At 39.0% G+C, this 27,275-nt stretch overlaps 1 protein-coding gene across 9 annotated transcripts in view; it reads right to left on the bottom strand.

Annotated features, from left to right (window-relative positions):
- Positions 1–969: 969 nt before the first annotated feature.
- Positions 970–27,275, bottom strand: part of LOC127425930 (plasma membrane calcium-transporting ATPase 2-like) — a 396,733-nt gene continuing 370,427 nt past the window's right edge. For 5 of the 9 annotated variants that reach the window (XM_051672261.1, XM_051672260.1, XM_051672263.1 and 2 more), the window contains 5 exons: positions 21,141–21,354; positions 19,074–19,285; positions 18,675–18,782; positions 10,798–10,980; positions 970–3,809 (listed from right to left, as the gene is read on the bottom strand). In XM_051672261.1, coding sequence (XP_051528221.1) covers positions 3,495–3,809; positions 10,798–10,980; positions 18,675–18,782; positions 19,074–19,285; positions 21,141–21,354 — 1,032 coding nt within the window. In that variant the 3' untranslated portion in view covers positions 970–3,494. Of the gene's footprint in view, positions 3,810–6,222; positions 6,275–9,521; positions 9,694–10,797; positions 10,981–18,674; positions 18,783–19,073; positions 19,286–21,140; positions 21,355–27,275 lie in introns of all 9 variants that reach the window. The other 4 variants (XM_051672265.1, XM_051672268.1, XM_051672269.1 and 1 more) reach the window with 2 other exon arrangements.

The following is a 27,275-nucleotide window of genomic DNA, read 5'->3' as shown; positions in this document are numbered from 1 at the left end:
CAGTGTGCTTTAATATCTTATCAAGGCACATTAAACTGAAGTTTGTAATTTTTTTTCAATTTTAAAATATTTTTCTTCTATCCCAGTTTAATATTTTGTTTATTTTGTCTAACTTTATGTAAGCCATTTGTGGGATAGCTATTAAAATATGTCTCTGTTTGAACATCCCTGCTAGCCCAACATAGCAGTACTGGCTCGACCAATGGCATTGGGATGGGACTTTCTGTTTTTGTTGACCAATGGAAGGTGGGGGTAGTGTTCAGGAAAGCTGTTTGAAAACAGTTATTTTGCAGTTACGTTTGGTGCAGCTAGAGGCAAAGTAATTACACACACTTTACCTTTAGGGTGCTTTTTTACACTTGGTTCGATTCCTTCCCCCTCCCACTGCTCCCACTGGTCTCCATTCACATCATACTATTTGGGTCCAGACCACGGCCCGATTGCTTCATCAACGTGAGTACAAGCAGCAGCTATTTACCACTGGAACTACAGTAGGTAACAACTCAAAAAGAAGTCAGCTTCATTGTGTTGTGAAGTATTAAAGTTTGTATTATTTTGTATTCTGGATTTACCACCAAAACTTTACATGTATAGAATGACAAAAGTGATAGTGTGAAAGCACCCTTAAAAACCCATGAAATCCAAATATTGTGTTTTGAGTTTCTGGATTTTCTGGTTTCTGGATTTTTGTCCATGTCTATTAGCTATATGCTGGTGTACTCTTAAAAGTTGACAAAAAAAAAAAAAAAAAAACTTTTAGAATTTACTCTTTCTCTCTTTTTTTTCTTTTAAGAAAACAGACCAAAAATATGATATGATGATACCACCTGCCACTGACTAGCAAGTAGCAAATTTAAATTAGTCAATTTAAAAAGCTCTTCAATATGTCCTCCCAAAAGAAAAGTGAGCTCACCAATTGATTTCAAAATGTCTGTAACAAATATGAAACATCACACATGCACACTGCTCACTGGTTCATGCTCCTCTGGAATTTATTAAGTGCTTTTTTGTCGTTCCTTTTTTTTCCCGTTCATTTCATTTAATTTTATCACTTGCGCTTGTCTCTGGAATTGTGGTATGTACAGTGAAGCAAGTGTCACAGTTAATTTTGTCAGTCTAGAAAATAATTTACATCACAATTTGTTTTTGTTGTTTTACTGACTTTGAGACCACAAACATTCCAACAACACACTCTAGGGTAGATGATGTAACAATCAGAAAAGCTTGACTTTTTGCATAGTATTAAATGAACAAAGACATTGAGATCTTTATTTACAATTATTGTATAGATTATAAAATTCATAAAAACAAAATTAATGAACGCTTTTCATTTACCCATAAATTGCTAGTGTGCCAAAAGTACCTATGGCGTCATATGTTCTTTGTTCCACAAAATGCATGCTGCTAAGTACAGTAAATAGAAGCTGATGTATTGCAACAAATATTATTATTTGTGATTATTAGAATGCTGTCAAAATTTTGTTTTATTGGTTATATGTTTTAAACAGCATCCGTAATTAGGCCCGTCAACAAAAGGGTGTTGAACTGAACTGAATTAAACTGAATCTGCCAGTCACACTGATAAAATTCACATCTAGAGTCATTACAGTGCACACATTTAAAGACAAACACCCTGACGTTGACTTTCAAAATGTCAGAGGTGATCATTTTGGTCAGTTTACATAGTGAGAATGTTGGCAGATGAGGCTTTTAAATGTGTTAAAATGATAACTGATTGGATACAAAATTAGTTTGAACTTGCACATTAAGCATATTACATCATACCTTTTCATGTTTCCAATTGGTTATAATTGCAAGGAATATTAATGAATGTTGGTGACTTTATAAGTGTGCCTTCTGATAGATCCCCATTTGTCCTTTTGCTTTTAGAGTACAATAAATAGTTAATGACTAGTGAATTCTGTTAAAATGCTAGAGTATGTTTACTGACTTCAGGAAGACAAGCTTGATTTTAACACAGAAGCACATCTAAATTTACACCACATAAATTCATTCATATCCGGATAGTGCAGAAAAGAATCATACATGTTTTTTATTTAGATTTGTTTTTGTTTTTTTGTTTGTTTTTGTTGGTTTGGGTTTTTCTTTTTTTATAAAAGAGTCAAAAGCAACATTCCTTTTTTTGTTTTGTTTTGTTACATTACGTAAATCAGTTATTCAAAGTGATGTCAGCTTATAGGAACTGGGTTAATTTCCTTAAATCAAAAGAAATCTACAAATCAAATGTCAAAAAAGAAGAATCAACACAATATATAACAAGATTTGATTTCCATACAGAGATGCCAAATATAGCTTAGTTTACATGTTTCCAACACATAAACCATCGCAGCCTTTGATGGTCACACGTAACTGAAAATAATATATATATATATATATATATAGTATTTCTAATGAAAGTCTTCGAATCCAACCTGAAATATCTGCTTACATTTGAGGCTGACCACAAGTTCAAGCATTGAATTATAAAAAAAACCTTTGTGTGCAGATCAGTTCTGAATTTTTTCAGGGGTGCTCAGAGCAGTTGCTGATCCCAACAATCATGTAATACTAAGATTCCACATTAATGATATATCCCACTATATTTTGGTTTCTTTTGTTATCCTCTAAAATATCTACATTATTTGACAAAACAGCAGGCAAGTCCAGCACACAATTTGTAATAAAACACCTACAGTATATTACAGGACAACTTGAGCTGTTCCAACTATGTCTGCTGTGTGGTATTGAACCCTACAAAGAAGCTTTAAACCCTACAAAGAAACCAGGACATATCTACAGATTTTGTAAACAAATTACATTCTCTTTAGGACATAAATAAGTTAAAGTAGTTAGTCATTGAAGCAGAACAAGGCAACATGCCAACACATAATGATAAACTCTGTATGTGTGTGTGTGTGTGTGTGTCTGTGCTTAATAAATTCTAATTTCCATGGGTTTCTCTTTTCCGACAGGTGCAGATCTACTGTGCAAGTTGAGCCCTGCAACCTGGATACACTTCAATCAATAATCAAATAAATCTATACAATTAAATACATGCCACACACAATACTCATAGTGAATCAGATAAGCTGTCTTAAAATACCAGTCCACCGCATGTCCCACAAATTAAAATCAAACAATTAAAATAAACGGTTTCAAAATAAAAACCTGGGTAATGTACATTCATGCAGGAGTGACAATAATAGCTGTATTTGATTTAAATTACTCATTATTTCATTATAGTCCATAGTTTCCTCAGGAAGTGGGAGTGGCTTGTTTTTACACTCGTGGTTCGTTATATAGTTCCTCGAGTCACTCCACAATCATTCCTAAGTCAGTCATTCATTTTTCTTGTTTCTTCAGCACAAAATTAAAAAACATGGGGCCAACCACATTCAGTCAACTGTACACAATCCATATTTGCGTGCACTCTTCGTAGCGCTTTTAAACAGATATTCTAAGATAACTATTGAATAGTCACCCACCTAAGGTGGCTAAAGTGAAGTCTCAAGACTATGAAGTGGGCTCCCGGGACTGGAGGATGCAGCAGATTTACTTGTGTCAGTCGTAAGGTTAATACCGCTATCAATGGCGTTGTTGTTCTTGTTGGGTGACGATGGTTGACTGAGGGTTGAATTCTTCCTGGCGGCCTCGTCATCGATGTCAGTGTCATCTATAAGAGGAATGTGGGGTGTAGAGTCCTCTATTCTAAACTCCGGATGAGTCATGAAATTATGGATAGAGGTTCTTGATTCTGGTTTTTCCAAGCCTTCATAGAGCGAGCTACGAAATGCGTTCACAACACGTATCTGCATGAGGAAAAGAGCAATGTCAAATCGTTGGAATATTATATTGAACATTTTTAGCATAGTGGAAAACAGGAAAAGGGAAAGGCCATGGATCCACCAAAGTCAGCAGTCTATCGGTTTACATTTAGGAAGCATCTGTAATTCACTTATTCTACCGTGCACTGAGAAATTAGAGATTGCATTGAAAAGAACACAACTTAAAAAGATAGATCACACAAACTTATGCCAAGCACACTACTATAAGACAAAATGTCATCACCTTGCGTACATCGAATCTTGTTTTCTGTTGTAATGGTGTGCACATTATAAATAAAAAATTGCAGACTAGATGCGTCAACTATAAGATGATTCACTTCCCCATCTGAAATTACGATCCTGAAATTCTGTTCGCACACAGGTTGTGGTTGTTTTTGCACTACTCCCAAGAATATTAGCGAGACGGTGGTTGGGGAGATGTGGGCAGCAGTTTGGTGGCTTGTTTATTTTTAATTTTTCATCATTTCCAAATGCCTAAATTGACCACTTCTTGCGCACTCTTACAGTTTTATTGGCTGTTAGTCATTGCTGCTGACTCGCTCGTAGATTTGTCGGTCAGATTTCAAACCAGTTTGAAATTTGTTGTAGCATCTGTGAGTAGCTGCACACACACTACGAGTTGGCTATGATCTGGGGCTTATTGTTACATACAGAAAACATGAAAGGGCGACAAGCTTTAGTCTATTAGTGCGTGCTTGGCTTTAAGGTAAAAAAAAAATCAAATTAAAAAAATTATTTTTTTTTTATAAGAAAACATAGGCAATGCTCTTATGTACCACATAGTACACAATACAGTATACAGTGTATGGTCCAATGTGTTGTATACCTAGAGACAAGCATTGTTAATTCAACAGAAAAAAATAGAATGAAAGAAAAACACATGCAAATTGAAAACATCTTGTGGGAAGTTGGTAAGAGGAAAAGATTAGAGTTTAATATCCAGGATGAGTTTTGAGAAAAAATAAATGAAGTCAATGCAAAATTCAACAAATACGTAATACAGGATGGCTGGTACAAGGAGATGAGGTAAGAATTCCTATGCTTCAAGAGCATAGAGTCACAACACGATGGAAGCAGACTAAAAGCTTGCCAAGCCAACTCAACACCAACACACAACATGCAGCTTGGGACAACACCATGTGGAGATGTTCAGATGAACACAGGCACAAAGACTGTGGAATAAGTAAAAAGGAGAACAAACAAAAGTCTGTTCTTTCAACAACTCCATGCGTCTCTGTGTAAACACTCAAGTATAGGCTGAAAAGTCATCTGTTCAGGTTCCGAAAACTACACTAAAGAGCACTGGTTTATGAAAAACCTTAAAAAGATTAAATTATTTCTGTTGAATTGGCTAAATGAACTGTCTGACTCACTTGGACTGACTGACTGTATCATACTAAACAAATAGTCAAGAGTAGCTAATATTCCTTTTCAAAAGTTTTAAATAATGTAATCAGAATATCATAATACAACTACAACCTTTCTAGAAATCATATCAGATTTTTTTTACCGTTAAAGGAACTGTAAATGCATTCTACAGCTAGTGAGCTGCCTTCAGATTCAAGAGAATACTCATAACTAATCTAATCTAATCCAAAACTGACTTTCACACAATATTTGTGTGTGGTATGTATTATTTGTGCTTAATAGTATCCTGTTGTTAGCTTAGCAACGTGCTAATGAGTAAACATATTTGCTTGTTAACTCTTGTTGTTGTTGCTACTAAAACAACAGTTTTGGAGCAGCTTCCCCAACACTGCTAAGTAGTAAAAGAGCGAGTTAGCTTACTAGCGTTTGGAACAGAGCCTCTGTGATAACACCAACTACAGACTTGCTAAACATAATCAAAATCATAAAACTGAAATTCCATCAAACTCAAATCTGCTATTCACTAAAAGGAAAGAAGGTTAAACTTTCAAACCAACAACACAAACTGATCTGAATGACAGATGAAAACAAATGTCAGAACGAATCACATAGATGAGGACTGTCCTAACATTCAGTGAGATTCTGCGATGGCCAGCGAAATGACCAACAGAGTAAAGCCACAAGACACAAAGGGTCGCTGTGGGCCTCCTGTGGGTTCGGATCTACAGTATACCACACAGACAACAAATAAGACAAGACTATGGGGAGGAAATGACACTCTATTCACACGTCTCTGTAGCTGTGTGGAGAGAAAAACAGAAAAAGAAAATTCACACCGCCTCGCATGTTTGAAAATTAAAACTTTAATAATGCAGCCCAGAACATGTCAGTCTACAGTTGAATGGGGAATGATACCATTGGCTATACTTGAATGTTTACCCAGCCTGGTGAGTTTGTTGGTAGAATATTAGTTCACATCAATTTTGTGACGGACAATGGAGGGACTCACAACCTGAAATTCACGCTGTAGGCTGCACCCTTAGTCCAGGGCTCTTAGCACTCTGGGGAAAACAAACACATGGTACATTGAAATGCATGTTCTTCTGGGAAGTGTGGTTAAAAGATGATCTGATAAACAGTGACATAAAGAATAAGAGGAAATTTAGAAGCAAAGCAAATTTTCAGGGATGCCCTTTGACAAATACTCTCATCAGCTATGTCCAAATAGATGTGATGATAAGAAACTGCCCTCCTAAAATTAAGCCAGCCTAAGCTGATTCTCTGGTCTCAGCTGGTTTAAGCTAGTCTACCAGCTGAAAAGTGCCCTTTTAAGTTGTTTAAGATTTTTCAAGTGGTAAGATCCAATGTAAGTATCTATCCTCTCGCCAAATTCTACCCCATTGAATCCCAAGTTGTAGCTGTCTGTGAGGCTGGATCAGAAGTGTTTGTAACATCTTCTTGTTGTAGCTGATCATGTGAATACAGCCATAAATAAACAGTACTTGTGGATAGTATAGTATAATATATTTCATATAGTTTGTGTGGATGACACAGTGAATATAATGGTGTATCTTTCTGTTGTGGTGTCTATAATAATAATAAACATACCCTTTTTAGCTGTTAAAAACAGCTTAAACCAGTCTCAGTTGGTTTACTAGTCTTAGCTGGTTTAAAATAGTTTAGCTGGTCTCCCAGTCAGGCCAAAGAGGAGTTCAGCTGGTTTAACTGGTTGGCCAGCTGGTCTCCCTTGAGCCTAACCAACTGTCCCAAAGTGTTCAAAACATCTAAAAACCAGCCTAGGAACTTTGGTCAGGTTGGGATATTAGCTAACCTATAAAATATAATAAATGTTTTGATATAATTATGCAAACTAACAAGCACTGGATATGTTAGCTTAGCAGGCTTATTGGTTAGCAAGCTAATCATAAATAATATTAGCTTAGTATGCTAACCAGTTAGCATGCTATCTGAAAACACAAATAAAGAGAAATGCTTAATTTCACCATTTGACATATCCATATGACTCATGCGTCGTATTCCAGGTCTTGTCAGAGCAAACAGCATCATTTTGTGTGATGAACAGACCAAAATGTAAGCTGTTATTCACTCTCAAATCAAATCCAATTATTTGATCAACTCGCAGTGCACAAATACAATGTAACGGCGCATCAATAACATCAAACCTCACTGGTTCTTGCTCATCTTGCGACCAAATGTCATGACACAAGAACCAATGAGGTTGGATATTATTGACTTGTCACCACATTTAAGGTTCTAAATATTCTAAACATTTAAACAAGAAGTAATGGCGGAAGAACTCATGACAAGCTCTGACTTCTCCCACTTGACTGTTGGCAGCTGGCATAAGGCAATGGCTTCAACAGTTAAAGGTATTTAAGTATATTATTTCATACTGTATGTTATTTTATTTATACTGTAAGTGTTTCAACTTCTGGTAGCATGGACACTCATTGCATAAAGTTCAAATCTGTAATAGTATATATAGCAATATGTCATTGTATTCAAAATCAGAAATGTATATTTAATGGTAACACTTTATAATAAGGTTCCATTCGTTGACATTAGTTAATGCAATCCATTTTTGATAAAGTTTTACCCATTTTTATTAATGCTTAGCTCAATGCAATAAGTAAGACTCTACAATGTGTCATAGTTGAGCACAACTATTTTCCCTTGCTGTCCTGCATGACATCACTCCGTATGAGAGGCTGAACTTTGTCGCTTGGCCAACACTTGCTCAAATCGCTGAAAATCCCCAACGTTGAAATTGAACAACTTTCACTCGCTTTGTTGCTGTGAGTATGAATGCCACTTTTGTATTAAAATTTGGCATGTAAATTGTCACATCATATGTGCTGCAGACATCATATTGTGTGCTATTACATTCCTAACCAATCAGAATTATTTTTATCAAGTGGACAATAAAACAGGTGAAAAAATCCCATAGACTTGTACTGAAGGAGGGACCTGAGCAGAACACCCTATCAACAATTTAGCAAACACACAGGCTGTGTCCGAAATCATACACTCATTCACTATTCCCTATACAGTGAATGACAGTGAGTGCTCTATATAAGGAAGGAGTGAACGAAATGAGTGAGGGAATTCGGATGCTGAAGTATCCACCGAGCGTCGGAGAGAATGATAGAGCTGTCGCAGAAACGACTTCACACATGTACTTTTATATTATATCTACATTACTTTTAAAAATAATAATAATACTTTTTTTCTTAAATAATATTGTATATTAATACAATACATATTCATGTTTGCCATTTTTATATATGTTTATAATTATTTAATTAAAACTATATACGTTTAATAAACTACATAATGTGTACATTATTGTATGTATTTGTTATGTTTTTAGTATCTTTAAACTCTGATCCAACCTGGGTAGTATTTCTGGGTGCAGAGATGAGAAAACCATGGGAACATAGCGCCCTCATGCGACCATAAAACAGCACTGAAGTTATCATAACCTACATGTGAAAACTGAATATTTTAATAATCCACTAAATTATCATTGCCACTGTGTGCAGTACTGCAGTCTCCAGATATTACAATAATATCACCCCAGTGAATTATTTAGTGAAGAAAGAATTCTTTAGCTAAATGGGATAATAAAACTCCACATCATAACATCATCTATTTAAATAAATTATACATTTAAAAATTTATCTGTAGCATTATCTGATTCTGGCTCACTATAATTTTTATGTCATTTTTATCAAGTAATATTTCTCAAAAAGTAAAAAAATACAGTCAGCATTAAATAAAACATTGTAGGAATGAAGGAAGCTGTAAATTGGGTCTCTCGCTCTCTCTCTCTCTCTCTCTCTCTCTCTCTCCTGGCTCGTCAGCCCTCCCCGAGGTGGATTATGGTTAATAAACCATCGTCGAGTGTACATCCGATGTACACTCAAAATCAGAGTGCATTGTGGGTAAGAATGAGTGAACGAATGTAGGAAAACGTGTAGTTCACTCAGAATTCGAACACTACTACAAAATGGCCGACACCCAAAATAGTGCACTATATAGTGGATAGGGGCTGATTTCAGACACAGCAAGAGAAACACCCTAAAACACTCTGCAAATTTTCACAAAGGTAATCACGACTTGCACTATCTTCAGATAATGTGAAAATCTAGTTACCTTTGCATACCTTTTATGTAATCTTACTGGCAGTTTTTCCTGTTTTGATTGACAGTGCTCATTGTTGTGATTACAGCTGGCCTGAGGTCATAGGGCATCCCTGACAAACACCCAGAGAAGATTCTCACTCACGCCCAGAAGGAGCAGCAGCAGTGCTTGTAGGAGAGGAAAGGGCATTGGACAAGGAAACATGACTAGGACTAGAAACATTGGTTACATCCTGATTCTGGCTGGTGGTTGAGGACTGGCGTCTTAGAGCCCCCTGAAAGGAAGTCCCGCTCTTGAAAGTGTTCACTACCTCGATCTGCAGGGAGTGGAGAGAAATACATGGAGCACATTGCTTCACAGATGAGACCGATGCTTAATCACAAGGACAGGCATGACTATGACAGGCCTTCATCACACATTAAAACACTTGATCTTAAATTAACTCTGAGACTTTGATGCTTTCAGCAAAGTCCTCCTTGATGCTGCAGACTTTACTGCAGTCATGACGATGCATGGATGAAATCCCAGAAACCTTCAAGAACCTCACCGAAGGACTGGACCATAACACCTAGGAGAGCTCTGTTATCATATCACATGACAAAGAGCAGGCAATTCACTTTTATTTGCATGCCACTGTGAAAATGAAGCAGTTGTTACATACATGTAGTTAATATCACATGTGGTGCATTACACTTTTAGACATTCTAAAGACTTCACAAAAGCTGGTCATATTGATTTTATAAACTCAACTCGGCAGTGTTGTGGTTTCCAAAATTTACTGAACCCATAATTGTATTTCAGCAATAAGCCATGAGAGGCAGTGTGTTATTTTATTTATTTTACTCCCTTTTATCATATTGCAACAGGTATATTTAAGTGGGATAAACAATTATGCGTTTACCAGGGCAAAATGTAGACTACACAGTTTGTCAAAATTAAGTTACGAGTGAAATTGAGTCTTAGACTATGATTTGTCCTGTGACAGATGGGTTTGGCTCAGCTATGCTTAGGTTCAGAGAAAACAAAGTGTGACAATTACAGGAAATACATAATGGTGTAGATTGCAAAAAAACTTTCCAATGTATTATAATTCCACATCCAAGCATTCTTAGTGAGAGGTGTACCAACAGCCCATGACTGATGCAATAGTACCAGAGTCTTACATTCGGAGCTTGATATATCTGCCAGTAATGCAGTTTGGTAGAGCTGAGCTGCGGTTCAACCTCCGCACTGTTCTAAATCTGTCAGTAAAACACAGTGCCAGTTGTGCAGATGGTTGAATCTCAAACTACATAATTACACACATTACTGATGTATAACCATAAGTTATGGCTACTTCCTACAGATGCCATTCCAAAGTAGAACTCATGCACAATAATTCAGGCCGTCTAAACTTCTGAAGACTGACGATGGTTCTAACCTGAGTCTGGATTCTGTTCAAGCCTCTGAACCAGAGGATCTGTCCTCGTCGTAATTCCCTTTCACCATGATCGATCTCCTCCTGGTCTTCGTTCAGCTCCTCCTCAGGCATTTCATCCTTGTGCGTCAGCTGACCAGCTCCTCTAAGGAACCTCAGCCTGCTGTTTGGGATTGTTGATATAACCTGACCAAGAGTGAAGACATGCATGACATAGACTTTTGAATATTGAACATGATTTTGCACAAAAAGAAATAATGCTGCGTTCCTTTCAACTCGGAAACTTCAACTCATAAATTCTGAATTTCCAACTTCCTACTTGGTAAAGTGCAATAATACATTTCCAACTTCCTACTTGGTAAAGTGCAATAATACATTTCCAAATTTCTACTTGGTAAAGTGCAATAGTTTGAGATGGAATGTTGTGGCGCCCAGGGAGATGTACAAAGTAAATGGTGAACATTTACTTATAAATACAAATAAATTGCATTAATGAGTCAAAGATTCTATAGTACATGATAATAAATCCTGTTTAGCAATGTCTGCAGAGACAGGTGTGTAGAATACGGTAAATGATCATCTCTGTTTATAATCAGTGTTTTATTTTTCTTCTAATGTTACTCTTACACCTAGTGGTGTGAATGCATTAGCACACAAAAACATAGGTTCTCAGTTACCAATGCTATTGTAGAAATGTTCTATTTACAGTAATTTATTATTCATGTATTCCTCCAATAACAGAGGGATAAGGTGAGTAATATTCAGCTGGTCATGTGATCTCTACATGCGAGCCACCATTAGGCAGCCCAACTATATGCAAAATTAAAAAGCTTTTATTAAAATACTGATATGACTAAAGTCTTCATCTCATGTGAGCTTGCATGATTTTAAAAAAAAATCAACAGTACAATTTTTTTTATTTAGGGGACAAACTTTTTTTTTAATGAGGGTAAAATTACTGTGTGCACATTTAATCAGAAGAATCAGAATCACCTTTATTGCCAGGTATGCTTACACATACAAGGAATTTGTCTTGGTGACAGGAGCTTCCAGTGCACAACAATACAAAACAGCAACAAGACATAGACAATAATACAAAATAATTACAAATTGAATAAAAATAAATAAATAAAAATTGAATAGAAAATAAAGTATATATAGAATACACAATAAGACAGTATATATACATATACATACATATCATACATATATATATATATATATATATATATATATATATATATATATATACATATACATACATATACATACATACAAATACATACATATATACATACATACAAATACATACATATATACATACATACACATACATATATATACACACAAAGACACAAACATACATACATTCACACATACACAAATGTATTGCAAAACTAAATACAAATCCATTATATACAGTGCAAGGGAATATAATGGCAGAAGAAGTTGGATGTGTTGGATAAATATAAAAAGACTAGACTGTGAATTGCACATAATTATTGCTCAATGGGACAGTTTTAACTGTTCATGAGATGGATAGCCTAAGGGAAAAAAAAAAACTGTTCCTGTGCCTGACGGTTCTGATGCTCAGAGCTCTGAAATGTTGGCCAGAAGGCAACAGTTTAAAAGGTAGTGGGCATGGTGAGTGGGGTCCAGAGTGATTTTTCCAGCCTTTTTCCTCACTCTGGAAATGTATAGTTCTTGAAGGGAGGGCAGGGGGCAACCAATAATCCTCTCAGCAGTCCGAACTGTCCTTTGTAGTCTTCTGATATCCGATTTCGTAGCTAAACCAAAACAGACAGTTATTGAAGTGCAGAGGACAGACTCAATGACTGCTGAGTAGAACTGGATCAGCAGCACCTATGGCAGATTGAATTTCCTCTACTGGCGAAGTAAGTACAACCTCTGCTGGGCCTTTTTCACAATGGAGTCAATGTGGGTCTCCCACTTAAGGTCCTGTGAGATGGTAGTGCCCAGGAACCTGAATGACTCCACTGCTGCCACAGTGCTGTTTAGAATGGTGAGGGGGGACAGTGTTTATGTGTACCTCCTAAAGTCCACAATCATCTCCACCATTTTGAGCATGTTCAACTCCAGGTTGTTTTGACTACACCAGACAGCCAGCTGTTTAACCTCCCTTCTGTATCCAGACTCATCGTCATCTCAGGTGAGGCAGATGACAGTGGTGTCGTCTGCAAACTTCAGGAGCTTGACAGAGGGGTCCTTGGCGATGCAGTCATTGGTGTAGAGGGAGAAGAGTAGTGGGGAGAGCACACATCCCTGGGAGGCAGCAGTGCTGATTGTACAGGTGCTGGAAGTGAATTTCCCCTGTCTCACAAGCTGATAACCACAAAACTGGTAATCCACTGACAGACAGACGTGGGAACAGAGACCTGGTGTATTTTAGTCTGGAGTATAGCTGGGATGATGGTGTTGAAAGCTGAACTGAAGTCCACAAAATGGATCCTTGCATATGTCCCTGGTCTGTCCAGATGTTGCAGGATATGATGCAATCCCATGTTGACTGCATCATCCACAGACCTGTTTGCTCGATAATCAAATTGAAGGGGATCTAGAAAGGGTCCAGTGATGTCTTTCAGGTGGGCCAACACCAGTCTCTCAAATGATTTCATGACTACAGACGTCAGGGTGACAGGTCTGTAGTCATTATGTCCTTTAATTTTTGGTTTCTTTGGGACAGGAATGATGATTGAGCGTTTGAAGCTGCATGGGATCTATTGAAGATCTGGTTGAAGATGGGGGCCAGCTGGTTAGCACAGGATCTAAGACACGTGGGTGAAACACCATCTGGGCCTGAAGCTTTCCTAGTCTTTTGTTTCCGAAAGACATGGCACACCTCCTCTTCACAGATCTTAAGTGCAGGTTGAGTAGCAGGAGGGAGGTGGAGGAGGGTTGCAGGAGGCGTTGGTGTTTGTGTGAAGTGATGGTCAGGGCGGGTGTAGGGTGTGAGACTGGGCCTTTCAAATCTACATTAGAACTCATTCAGGTCGGATGGGGGTAGGAGTCCTGTAATTCGTAAGTTGTTTCACGCCACTCCACACTGATGCAGGGTCGATAGCTGAAAACTTGTTTTTCAGCTTCTCAGTGTATCTTCTTTTAGCCACTCTGATTTCCTTATTCAGTGTGTTCCTGGCCTGATTGTACAAGACTTTATCCCCACCTCTGTAAGCATCCTCTTTGGCCTGACAAAGCTGCCTGAGTTCTGCTGTAAACCATGGTTGGTCGTTGTTGAACGTTAAATAAGTTCTAGTAGGAATGCATATATCCTCACAGAAACTGATATATGATGTAACAGTATCTGAGAGCTTGCCAGGTCGGTGGCTGCAGCCTCAAAAACATTCCAATCAGTGCAATCAATGCAGGCTTGTAGTTCCAGCTCTGCTTCATTGGTCCATTCTTTACAGTCCTTACTACAGGCTTAGCAGATTTTAGTTTCTGTCTGTAGGTTGGAAGAAGATGAACCAGACAGTGATCAGAGAGTCCCAAAGCTGCTCTAGGGACAGAGCGATATACATCCTTTATTGTTGTGTAGCAGTGATCCAGTATATTTCTGTCTCTGGTGGGGCATGTAATGTGCTGTTTGTATTTGGGCAGTTCACGTGTGAGATTTGCTTTGTTAAAATCCCTGAGAATAATAATAACTGAGTCTGGGTATTGTTGTTCCTTGTCTGTGATTTGATCAGCCAGCTGTTGCAGCTCTGCATTCACACACACGTTTGGCGCAATATACACACCAGAATAAACGAAGAAAACTCCAGCGGGGAGTAGAACGGCTTACAGTTAATAAAAAGCGCTTCCAAATTAGGACGGCACATCTTCTTTAAAGTTGTTACATCTGTACACCAACTTTCATTGATGTAAAAGCATGTTCCACTGCCTCTCGTTTTCCCTGTTAACTCCGCTCTGAAAATGTTGCAATCCGTGGTGCAATCCGCTCTGAACAGCTGAAAGCCCGACAGATGTAACGCGCTGTCCGGAATGGCTTCACTCAGCCAGGTTTCTGTGAAGTATAAGGCAGCAGAGTTTGAAAAGTCCTCCTTGTACGGGTGAGGAGATGTAGTTCATCTGTATTTTTAGGAAGAGAGTGGAGATTCGCTAGATGAACGCTCGGCAGTGCTGTTCGAAAGCCGTGCCGACGGAGCTTGACCAGCACGCCGGCTCGTCTCCCTCGCCTGCATCTCTTGAACAGTAGAGCTGCACCTCTGACTAAAATGTCCAGCAAAGCGTCAGAATATTCAAAAACAGGGAAAAGATTGTCTGGTATATGCTGCCGAATGTTCAGCAGTTCGTCCCTGGTAAAACTGACTGGAAAAAGATGACTAAACACAGGACAAACAAACAAAAACAACAAAAGAATAGGAGCACTCCACAATAAGGCGGCCATCCACGGCGCCATCATGATGACTAAGGTTAATGTATTGTGATTTAAAACCCATTACTTTTTTCTCTTGGTCTTCAATGGTGCTTTATGCAACAAGTGCTGAACTTCCTGCTTCACTTCATCACAGAGCCATTAAAGTAGCATTAAGGATAGGCATTCACAAAATTCATCAGACATTCATCATTCACGAAAAACCCTTGCAATTCAGCTGTACAGAGGATCTGTATGGACATCCTTACAAATTATACAAGTTATAGACTTATATTATAAGTTTGCATTTTGGTCGAATAATGGAGTGTTTGTTGACCTAATGCCGCAGTATGTTTCGTGCTCTCACACACGTGCACTGAGAGGTGCTGAATAACTGAATGGAGCACAAAGTCTAGTGTGACAACTAATGAAAACATTAATTAGTACATTAAATGGTAACGTTTAAAAGAATATTACGGGTTCAATATAAGTTAAGCTCAATCGGCAGCATTTGTGGCATAATCTTGATAACTACAAAAATTTATTTTGACTTGCCCCTCCTTTTCTTTAAAAAAAGCAAAAATCTGGGTTGCATTAGTTACATTCAATGGAAGTGAATGGGGCCAATCCGTAAACGTTAAAATACTGTTTAAAAATGGCCAGAAGACGTAAACAATAAGTTTGTTAACATGATTTTAGTGTGATAAAATCACTTACTAACCTTTTCTATGTAAATGTGACGAGGAGGAGGGCATGGCCAGGCCGTGAGGATGCACGCCTGGTGCTGAGTTGCCCCAATCAGCAGGAGAGAGAGATAAGGAGAAGCTGGAGATGCCAGACAGAGAAAGAGAGAGAGACGCACGCAGCACTGTATGTGTGTGTGCACGTGTTTTTTAAGAATTTATTAAGGGAAATATGTGTGGATGGGTCCTGTAAAATGTTATCTCGGTGTGTGACGTGCGATGCTATGGCTGGAGAGGCGGTGCCAGGGCAGTCTACATCTGCTCCGTGTCAAGATGATGCAAGAGAGGGAATTCCCATCCTCAGGGGGTTCCCTGGGGGGGTTTCCCTCTGGAGCAATCACGTGACGAGTCCCTCAAACACGTGTTTGACCAAGTGAGAGTCATCAATGGTCAACAGCTCCAGCCTAACTTCATCACATTCACATACCCATATTTTTTGATTATTAAAATTCGGTTGTATCGAGTGACGCAGAACACTCAAACAAAAGAGAATTAAACCCAGTTATTAGTACGAAGAGCCATCGGGAAACCCTCTTCCAGGTGGCTCACTATAGTCCATTGGCTGGCCATTTAGGTCACAAGAAAATGCTGAACCGAATAATGGCCCTTTTTTTTTTTTTTTTTTTTTTTTTTTTTTTTTTTTTTGGTCGGGCATTCACAGGGTCGAACGCAAGTGGTGTGCAGCATGCTGTGAATGTCAGTTGGTTGATCCACCGGCCACCCCAAAAGCGCCATTGAGGCCTCTGCCGCTGATCGAGGTCCCCTACGAGATAATTGGCATAGACATCTTCGGGCCATTAGAACGGATCGATGCAAGATGCTTGATATGGGCGTAATAGAAAAGTTACACAGCAATAGGGCCAGCCCGGTGGTTCTGGTACCTTAGAGCGATGGGACGGTCCGGTTCTATGTAGACTACTGCAAAGTGAATGCGATGTCCAAATTTGATGCATACCAAATGCCTCGGATTAACAAATTGCTCGATGGGTTGGGCGCGCCTCAATTTTATTCGACACTGGACTTAACAAAGGGTTATTGGCAGATCCCTTTAACTCCAATCTCCTGAGAAAAAACAGCTTTTTCCACACCGTTCGGCATACACCAATATGTGACCCTTCCGTTCGGTTTGTTCAGGGCCCCAGCCACGTTTCAGTGTCTCATGGACAAAATTCTCAGACCCCATACAGCATATGCCGCCGCATATTTAGATGATATTATTATCTATAGTAATGACTGGCTGAGGTCGCTGCAACGGGCGTGGCTCACGGCCAACCTGAAGAAGTGTACAATTGGGCAGGTGGAAGTTTGGTATATGGGGTTCTACTTGGGCTATGGGCAGGTGCAACCCCAGGTTAACAAAACTGCAGCGATCATGGCCTGTCCGAGGCTCAAGACCAAAAAGGAGGTGAGACAGTTTCTGGGGCTGGCTGGCTACTATCGAAGGTTTGTGCCTAGTTACTCTGACGTCACCAGCCCGCTGATTGATCTTATTAGAAAGGAGGCCCCCGATCCGGTCCAGTGGACAGAGTCGTGTCAACAGTCTTTCCTAAAAATAAAATCTGCGCTTTGTGGGGGGCCGCTTTTATATGCTCCTAATTTCTCTCTTTATTTTGCAGATGGATGCATCTGACAGAGGGCTGGGGGCAGTGCTCTTGCTGGAGGTGGAGGGGGAGGAGCGAACGGTGCTGTACATTACTCATAAGCTCTCGCTGAGAGAGACTAATTACAGCACCGTGGAAAAGGGGTGTCTGGTGATTAAGTGGGCTGTTCTCACTCTCCACTACTACCTACTACTACCTTCACCCTCTGTCCAGATCACAACCCACTCCAGTGGCTCCACCGCATGAAGGATCCCAATGCACCCATTGGTACCTAGCACTTCAGCCGTTCAAATGTGAGGTGATCCACAGACCAGGAGCGCAGATTTATGTGGCTGACATTCTCTCCAGAAATTGGGGTGCGAGGAGGGGATTGGGGGAGGGGGGGGGAGTTGACAGGTTGGATGTTGCCCTGGCCTGAGTTGGACGGTGAGGATATGTGGTGATGGGGGCGTGGTCGTGTGTCTGCCTGCGGGAGAGAGAGAGCGGTAAAGGCTCGTCACCTGGGTTGTCATTATCTCTAACACTTGTTTCTTGTTGTAGTGATGGTGGAGGGAGACATAAAAAAGCACAAGGCGTCAGAGTGACAGAGAGAGACCAGAGAGAGAGACTGTACCTGTGTGTGCTCGGTAGAAACCTTTACTCGTTTGTGGGTGTGACTACTTGGCCACTGAGTGCCTTTTTGTGCAACAACGCTGAAGAGTAATAAAAAATACTCACATTGACAGTTCGCTGCCTCCTGACTCCTTCATTGCCCAGACAACGAACCTTCTACAATAAGCTTCACATTTCTGCCTTCAAACCCTCCAAAAATTTGCCCCATTCACTTATAGTAAGTGCCTCACTGTAACCTACATTTTAGCTTTTTTTAAAGAAAAGGAGGGAAGAGTCAAAGATATTTTTTGTGGTAATCATTATGCCACAAATGCTGTCGACTGAGCTTAACTTGTATTAAACCCAAAATATTTATTTAATTGTAACAGTGTCATTTGTTTCCTTATAGGTCAATTTCTTAGCATTGGGCAATGGAACACATTTATGGTCTAAATTCAGAGAAATCAAATAGGGATATCCAACATCCAAATGTAAATGGAATGCAGCATAAAAATATTTCAGAACTTAATTTCCAAACAAGCCCTTTGTATTGTTTGTGATTTGTATTACCTGTCCCCAGACCAGTTCACCAAGCCCCAGGAACACACACCACATCCACTTCTCCAGGTCCAGAGGAGAACAACTGAATGGTTTCCCTCCAAACTGAACAATCACAATCTAAAACATTTAGAAAGAAATGTAAAAATGGAATTGTGAGGATTTTCTGAGGATTTTACTGATTATTGAGACATGAGACAAAACATGCCCCACAACTGAACTACCATAAGGTTTGATATTAGCAACATTTTCACTTTGAAATGAATCAGAGATGATCACAACAATGTTCTGTATACTACTATTGTTTCGTAATAAATGGACAAATTACAGAGAACAGTTAAAGTTTCTCTTCTCTTTTCCCATACTTTCCAATACAGCTAAATGCGTTGTTCTCATGAATTCTGCTTGTACCTGAATGGCGAAAGTTCCAAGAACAATGGAACAGAAGATGGGGTTTCTGAAGATGCCATCAAACACGTTTCTCTCTCCATGGATCTTGCGGGCATTGATCTCATTGAAGAGCTGCATCATGACAAAGGTGTTGAAGATGATAGTGTAGTGCTCAGAAGGAGGAGAATGCAGTGGAGCGTTTCTGCCACTGTCAATGTCAAAGATCTGCTCACCTGGACCATAAAGGGAACAGGAGGCAGAAGTTAAGATCATACATGAATTACAATAAACATCTCATGACTCTTGTCCAGTGCAGAGTCTCGAGACCACTAGAGGGTTCCACTCTAGCCTGATGCTCGCGGCCGCCCGGGAAAGCATGTCCATCATCTCTGCATCAGCCTGTGACTGTGACTCGTCCTCGGAGGGGGGAGCCCAGCTGAGGCTTCTGCGTCCGACTGGACAAGCCCGCTCTCCGATGCTGCGCTCGAGAGCTCATCAGCTTCGCAGGCTCCGAACAAGAGGTCAAACTCGCCATGAGACGAGCCAGCAGACTCATCCAGAAGCCCGATCGGTGCAGACGAGTGTGCTGGGGAATGGGAGGTCCGCGGGGGGATACCCGGTGGAGGCGGTCCTATTGGCGTCCCCAAATCGCCCCCAACGCTAGCTGCGCTGGCCTCAAACCCGTAGGTAGAAGGATTGAGGCGAGGAGCCGCAGCATTCGTCGATGGTTCATGTTCTCGCAGTGAGAACATGAACCATCCACGAATGCTGCCTCCATGTGGGTCGCGCCCAGACACGAAAGACAGCAATCGTGACCGTCTGAAGTTGATAGGTAACGACCGCAACCAGGAATAACACACAATCGGAAAGGCATCTTTAAAAAGACGCATCTTTAAAAAGACGTTCCTCTTTTAGAGAAATATACTCTTTCAGGAAAATATACTCGCTTAGGGGCATTCTCTGCAGTGCACCAGTGCAGAGGAGGGAGAAACCGCTGAAATGTGCCGTCAGATCCAGCAGAGGTGAATGACAGTCGTGAGAATTCAGCTCAGTGAGCATGACCGTTCAGCTCCGAAGAGAAAATCTGAATGAGTGGTTGCATACCAGCTCCTTTTATACCCATATGTCCGGGGGAGTGGCATGCAAATACCACTCGCCAATTTTAATTGGCCTTTTATCAAAGACCAGAGGTGTCTTGGGCTCCCAAGAGTGACCCCTAGTGTCACTACATCGACACAACGTCGAGTGAGTGACAGATAGAGAACTTTTGTAAGGTTTCAATAGATTCATCAAGTGTTGTCAGGGCCAAATTCACTAAAGAGTTGCACTGTTGCAGGACTTGCATTATTTTTAGTGCTAAACAGCACAAGTTCTCACGTGAACAAGCGTGCACACACACACACACACACACACACACACACACAAAAATAAAAAAAATTATAAAAAATGGGCTTCATGTGGTAACATATGGTAACGTGGTAATCTGGTAATAAGTCAGCAAAACCAATTTTATTGATAAGATCAGGCAGAAATAGATCTTTAAGGTAACAACTGTAGGTTATCACTTTTATGAGCTTCTCTCATGGCTTTCATAGTCAAGATTTTCACTGAAACATCCCTTGAATTCCAGGTTGTTTCTCACCAAAACCACATGTACGTATGCCTTCAGAAGACTTGGAATATGGTTGCGTGGACTACTTTCATGAGACTTTTGGTTGCTTTTTAAGCTTTAAAGTAAGGCTCTACCCACTACAATTGTACTGAGAAGACAGAAGACTCTTCATTACAACACCTTTTGTTTTCTGCATTAGAAGTAAAGTCATGCAACATGAGGGTGTGAATTATGACAGAATTTTCATTTTCAATATTCATTTTTGTTCAGCACCATTTTTTTGGCCGTGTTTGTGCTGTTACCTGATACACAGTACATAATTCCTTTAGTAAATCAGGGTGCTAAAACAATGAAGACAGTATGCACAATTTAACAATGCTATCAGTGGGTGCAATTCATTCTTACTGAATTCAGCCCTAAATGTTAATTTGGCCCAAAATGCATTGTACATTACACCTACATTTATGGTGACTTACCCACAAACAGCAAAGTGAAGATAATGGTGAGCTGGTAGACGCCATGGCCCAGGATGTTCTTGGTCATGGTACTGGAGATCAGGGGTTTATTTCTGCCGTAGGGTTTCCTCATCAACAGAGATTCAGTGGGCGGTTCAGTGGCCAAAGCCAGGGATGCAAACGTGTCCATGATCAGGTTGACCCACAACATCTGCACTGCTTTAAGAGGAGAATCCTGGAAAAAACATACCAAGTAGTCAAAACTGACTTTATGGCAATACTCAATCAGGATTAAAAGAATAGTACCTTCAAAATGAAAATGTTGTCATGATTTACTCACCCATGTAAATTTAAACTTGTTTGACTTTCTTTCCTCCATAGAACTCAAGAACAGAAATGGTAAAAATGTTGATGCTGCTCTTTCCCATACAATAAAAGTGAATGGGGATCTACACTTCAATAGTGACAAGAAAACACAGATAAAAGTATCGTGCACTATATTCCAAGTATTCTAAAGACATTCAATAGCTTTTGTCTGAGAAACAGGCTGAATTTAAATCTTCATTCACTCGTCAGTCAAATTTCATTCGCACTTCCGCATATTGAAACTTCCACATCGCAGTCACTCATGGGAAACGTGAGAACCAATGGAGATAGACATCTTTTTTTCTTTTTCTTTTTTTTTTTTTTTTGTGAATATTTATATTTAGTACATTTCAGAATATTACATTTTTCATTTCATCACACAAAGCTATTGCTTTAAGAAGACTTAATAAAAAGCGCAAAAGTCGTATGGCCTATTTTTATGGTAAATTGTTTTGGTCATTTTTGGAGCTTGACAGCCACAGATTCAATTACTCCCTTAATTCTCATTGTAAGGGAAAGAGCAGTGTAAATATTCTGCCTAAAATCTCAGTTTGTTTTCAATAAGAAAACACACACACACACACACACACACACACACACACACACACACACACATATATATATATATATATATATATATATAACATATACTGGTGGCCAAAAGTTTGGAATAATGTACAGATTTTGCTCTTATGGAAAGAAATTGGTACTTTTATTCACTAAAGTGGCATTCAGCTGATCACAATGTATAGTCAGGACATTAATAATGTGAAAAATTACTACTACAATTTGAAAAAAAGTTAACTACAAACACTGGTTTCCATGTTTTATGGGGACTTTCCATAGACATAATGGTTTTTATATTATACAAACTATAGATTCTATCGCCTAACCCTTACCCTAACCCTACCCCTAAACCTAACCCTCACAGAAACCTTTTTGCATTTTTACATTTTCAAAAAAAAAAAAATAAAGTTTAGTGTGATTTATAAGCTGTTTTCCTCATGGGGACCGACAAAATGTCCCCACAAAGTCAAAAATGTCGGGTTTTACTATCCTTATGGGGACATTTGGTCCCCATTAAGTGATAAATACCTGCATACTTCAAAGAGTTCTCATCAAAAAATCCTCCATGTGCAGCAGTGACAGCTTTGCAGATCCTTGGCATTCCTGCTGTCAGTTTGTCCAGATACTCAGATGACATTTCACCCCATGCTTCCTCTAGCCCTTGCCATAGATGTGGCTGTCTTGTCGGGCACTTCTCATGCACCTTACAGTCTAGCTGATCCCACAAATGCTCAATGGTGTTAAGATCCATAACACTCTTTTCCATTTATCTGTTGTCTAATGTCTGTGTTTCTTTGTCCACTCTAACCTTTTCTTTTTGTTTTTCTGTTTCAAAAGTGGCTTTTTCTTTGCAATTCTTCCCATAAGGCCTGCACCCCCGAGTCTTCTCTTTAGTGTTGTACATGAAACTGGTGTTGAGCGGGTAGAATTCAATGAAGCTGTCAGCTAAGGACATGTGAGGTGTCTATTTCTCAAACTGGAGACTCTGATGTAATTATCCTCTTGTTTAGTTGTACATCTGGCCTTCCACATCTCTTTCTGTCTTTGTTAGAGCCAGTTGTCCTTTGTCTTTGAAGACTGTAGTGTACATCTTTGTATAAAATCTTCAGTTTTTTTGGCAATTTCAAGCATTGTATAGCCTTCATTCCTCAAAACAATGATTGACTGATGAGTTTCTAGAGCAAGCCGTTTCTTTTTTGCCACTTTTGACCTAATGTTGAACTTAAGACATGCCAGTCTATTGCATACTGTGGCAACTCAAAAACAAACACAAAGACAATGTTAATCTTTATTTAACGAACCAAATAGCTTTCAACTCTGTTTGATAAGGCATGTGATTTTCTAGTACTAAATTAACAATTTAACATGATTACTCAAGGATAAGGTGTTGGAGTGATGGCTTCTGGAAATGGGGCCTGTCTAGATTTGATCAAAAATGACTTTTTTCAAATAGTGATGGAGCTGTTTTTTACATCAGTAATGTCCTGACTATACTTTGTGATCAGCTGAATGACCCTTTGGTGAATTAAAGTACCAATTTCCTTCCGAAACTGCAAAATTTGTACATTATTCCAAACTTTTGGCAGCCAGTGTGTATATGTACAACTGCCTAGATGAGCGATAGACATTGACGTTATCGTCAGGATGTTTCAGCTTTGTTCGGGTACGCGTAGCCGACTGGATCGTGGCCTGGAGCTGTTTGGAACCTGACTTCAGGTTTTCATTGTTGGCCTGGCCAGCTGAATCAAGTTCAGTGGATTGCAGTCTGTGGACCTTGTGGTTTCAAAAGAACAATGCAGCACGGGCGAGTTGGACAAACAATTCTGTTAACTTTATTATTCGTCCTGTCCAACAATCAAACAAACTCCAATTCCGGCAAGTACCCTTCTACATCTTCGAATAATTATATACTGGTAATTGTGTGTTGGAACAATGGGACATCAAACAGGATGTATACTCATCTTTTCTCTTCTGAGAGACACTATCTGAGTTCGCATATGTTGAATTATGTGTTTGTGGATCTTCAGAAGTATGTATTAATCAAGGCTGACAATTATACCATCATAAATTGTCCTCCTCACTGTACAATGCATGTGAATAAGGATTCACCTGTTAAATCAACTATACAAAGAAGCATGATAATACATTTGTTATTGATATCTGGGAACGTATCACCTAATCCCGGTCCCAAAACATTACCACTTCTTTCCCTAATCCTACAGATTTTAAGTTTAGATCTGGTTTAGGTTTTATTCATCTTAATGTACGAAGTTTGCTTTCTAAAATGGATATGGTGCGTATATGGGTAAAAAATTCTGATACTGATGTTTAGGTAATTTCCGAGTCTTGGCTTAATAACTCGGTTTTAGAGAGAGACATTAATATTGATGGTTATAATGTATTTAGGACTGATCGCCCAAAAAGAGGAGGTGGGATAGCCATTTATATAAAAAATAGATAAATAGATACTTTGCTGTTATCCAAATCGATCTCAATTTGAACTTCTTGCACTTAGTGTAGTTTTCTCAAAGAATTTAAAACTTACTATAGCAGGATGTTATAGACCTCCATCAGCAACTAGCGATGCTTTTTCAACTTTAATGGGTCTTTTGTCATCACTAAACTTTAAGGAACTCGTTTTAATTGGTAATTTTTACTGGAACTGGCTGCAGCCATTGTCTGATGAAATTAAATTATTCTGTGACACCTTTAATATTTCGCAATTAGTAGATACACCTACTAAACTTAAAAAATCCAGAAAAATCACCACTTATTGATCTTATTTTTACAAATGCTCCACACAATTACTCAATAGCATCTGTTTATGCACATGATATTAGTGACCATTGTGCTATCGCTACAGTTAGAAATGCAAAGTTACCCAAAATAAAACTTTAGACTTTTATCTTTAGATGATGCATGTCTCAATTTAGTGAACAAGACTTTTTTCATGATGTTGCTCGGTTTGATTGGGATAAGACATTTCTGATCCCAGATGTTGAGTGTGCCTGGGAATTTTTTTATGATGGGTTTACTACCATTATCAATAAGCATGCTCCATTTAAAAAATATAGAGTTAAAGGTCGGGACAATCCCTGGTTCTCATCCACATTATCTAATTTGCCTTATGAGCGTGATGTTGCATGGGCCAGGGCTAGGCGCTCTGATCTTCAATCAGATTGGCTCTATTTTAGACAATTACGAAATAAACGTACAGTAGCAATTAGAAGAGCTAAAGCTGAATTTTTCATTACTGAAACAACATTGAATTGAAATAAACCAATGACATTTTGGAAAAAGACTACAATGCTTCCACCATGTATAATTAACAACCTCAACAAAATTTCGCATAAGGCTCAAATGCTTGATTGTTTTAATAAGCACTTTGCTGATGCTGGATCTCTATTTCAGGCACTTAAAATCACTGATATGAAATCAGATATTGACTATGGAGAGAGATGTCTAATGAATCTTAATTTTAGTTTTTGACAGTTTACCATCCATGAGGTTCAAACAGCTCTCAAATTACTAGATACAAATAAGTTAGCTGGTCCAGATCAATTAGAACCTTTATTTATAAAATTTGCAGCTGACTTTATTTCTCCTCCATTAACATGTATCTTTAATCTTTCCTTATATTCAAATGAAATTCCAAAGATGTGGAAATCTGCCTTTGTTATTCCTTTGTAAAAGGTGGTGATCCTTCTAAATTGGATAACTATAAACCCATTTCTAAACTCTGTGTTCTTTCAAAGGTTTTAGAAACTCTTATCAGTGAACAATCGTCTTTGTATTTATCTGAAAATAATATTTTATCTGTTAACCAGTCAGGTTTCAGGAAAAAACTCAGTACCACTACAGCTGCTATGAAGGTCGTGAATGACATCATTGAGGCCCTTGATAAAGGACATCAGTCTCTCCTCAACAAGGCATTTCCATCCTCAGAACTGCCGCTCACTGGATGTTTTTTGCTTTTGGCAACATTCGGATTAAATTCTAGAGACTGTTGTGTGTCAAAATCCCAGGAGATCATCAGTTACAGAAATATTCAAACCAGCCCATCTGGCACCAACAATCATCCATGCGATTATCTAATCAGCCAATCGTTTGGCAGCAGTGCAGTGTATAAAATCACGCAGATACGGGTCAGGAGCGTCAGTTAATGTTCACATCAACCATCAGAATGGGGAAAAATGTGATTTCAGTGATTTGGACCGTGGAATGATTGTTGATGTCAGATGGGCTGGTTTGAGTATTTCTGTAACTGCTGATCTCCTGATCTCATGCACAACAGTCTCCAGAATTTACTCTGAAAAGTGCAAAAACAAAAAACATCCAGTGAATGGCAGTTCTGCGGACGGAAACGCCTTGTTGATGAGAGAGGTCAACAGAGAATGGCCAGACTGGTTCGAACGGACAAAGTCTATGGTAACTCAGATAAGCGCTCTGTACAATTGTGGTGAGAAGAATAGCATCTCCGTCTGCTATTCTGAGATGCAGGTTGGTGCTGTTTTGGCAGCACAAGGGGAACCTACACAATATTAGGCTGGTGGTTTTAATGTTGTGGCTGATCGGTGTATATATACAGTGTGTGTATATATATATATATATATATATATATATATATATATATATATATATATATATATATATATATAGTTTACACCTTAGCCAAATACATTTAAACTCAGTTTTTCACAATTCCTGACATTTAATCGTAGAAATATTCCCTGTCTTAGGTCAGTCAGGATCTCTACTTTATTTTAAGAATGTGAAATGTCAGAATAATAGTAGAGAGAATGATTTATTTCAGCTTTTATTTATTTCATCACATTTCCAATGGGTCAAAAGTTTACATACACTTTGTTAGTATTTGGTAGCATTGCCTTTAAATTGTTTAACTTGGGTCAAACATTTTGGGTAGCCTTCCACAAGCTTCTCACAATAAGTTGCTGGAATGTTGGCTCATTCCTCTAGACAGAACTGGTTTAACTGAGTCAGGTTTGTAGGCCTCCTTACTCGCACACGCTTTTTCAATTCTACCCACAAATTTTATATTGGATTGAGGTCAGAGCTTTGTGACGGACACTCCAATACCTTGACTTTGTTGTCCTTAAGCCATTTTGCCAGAACTTTGGAGGTATGCTTGGGGTAATTGTCCATTTGGAAGACCCATTTGCGACCAAGCTTAAACTTCATGGCTGATGTCTTGAGATGTTGCTT

Source organism: Myxocyprinus asiaticus, chromosome 35 (genome assembly GCF_019703515.2).
Source record: "Myxocyprinus asiaticus isolate MX2 ecotype Aquarium Trade chromosome 35, UBuf_Myxa_2, whole genome shotgun sequence".
NCBI classification, from domain to species: domain Eukaryota; kingdom Metazoa; phylum Chordata; class Actinopteri; order Cypriniformes; family Catostomidae; genus Myxocyprinus; species Myxocyprinus asiaticus.
Note: the sequence above shows the minus strand (reverse complement) of the source record. Positions and strands in the feature narration are given on the sequence as shown.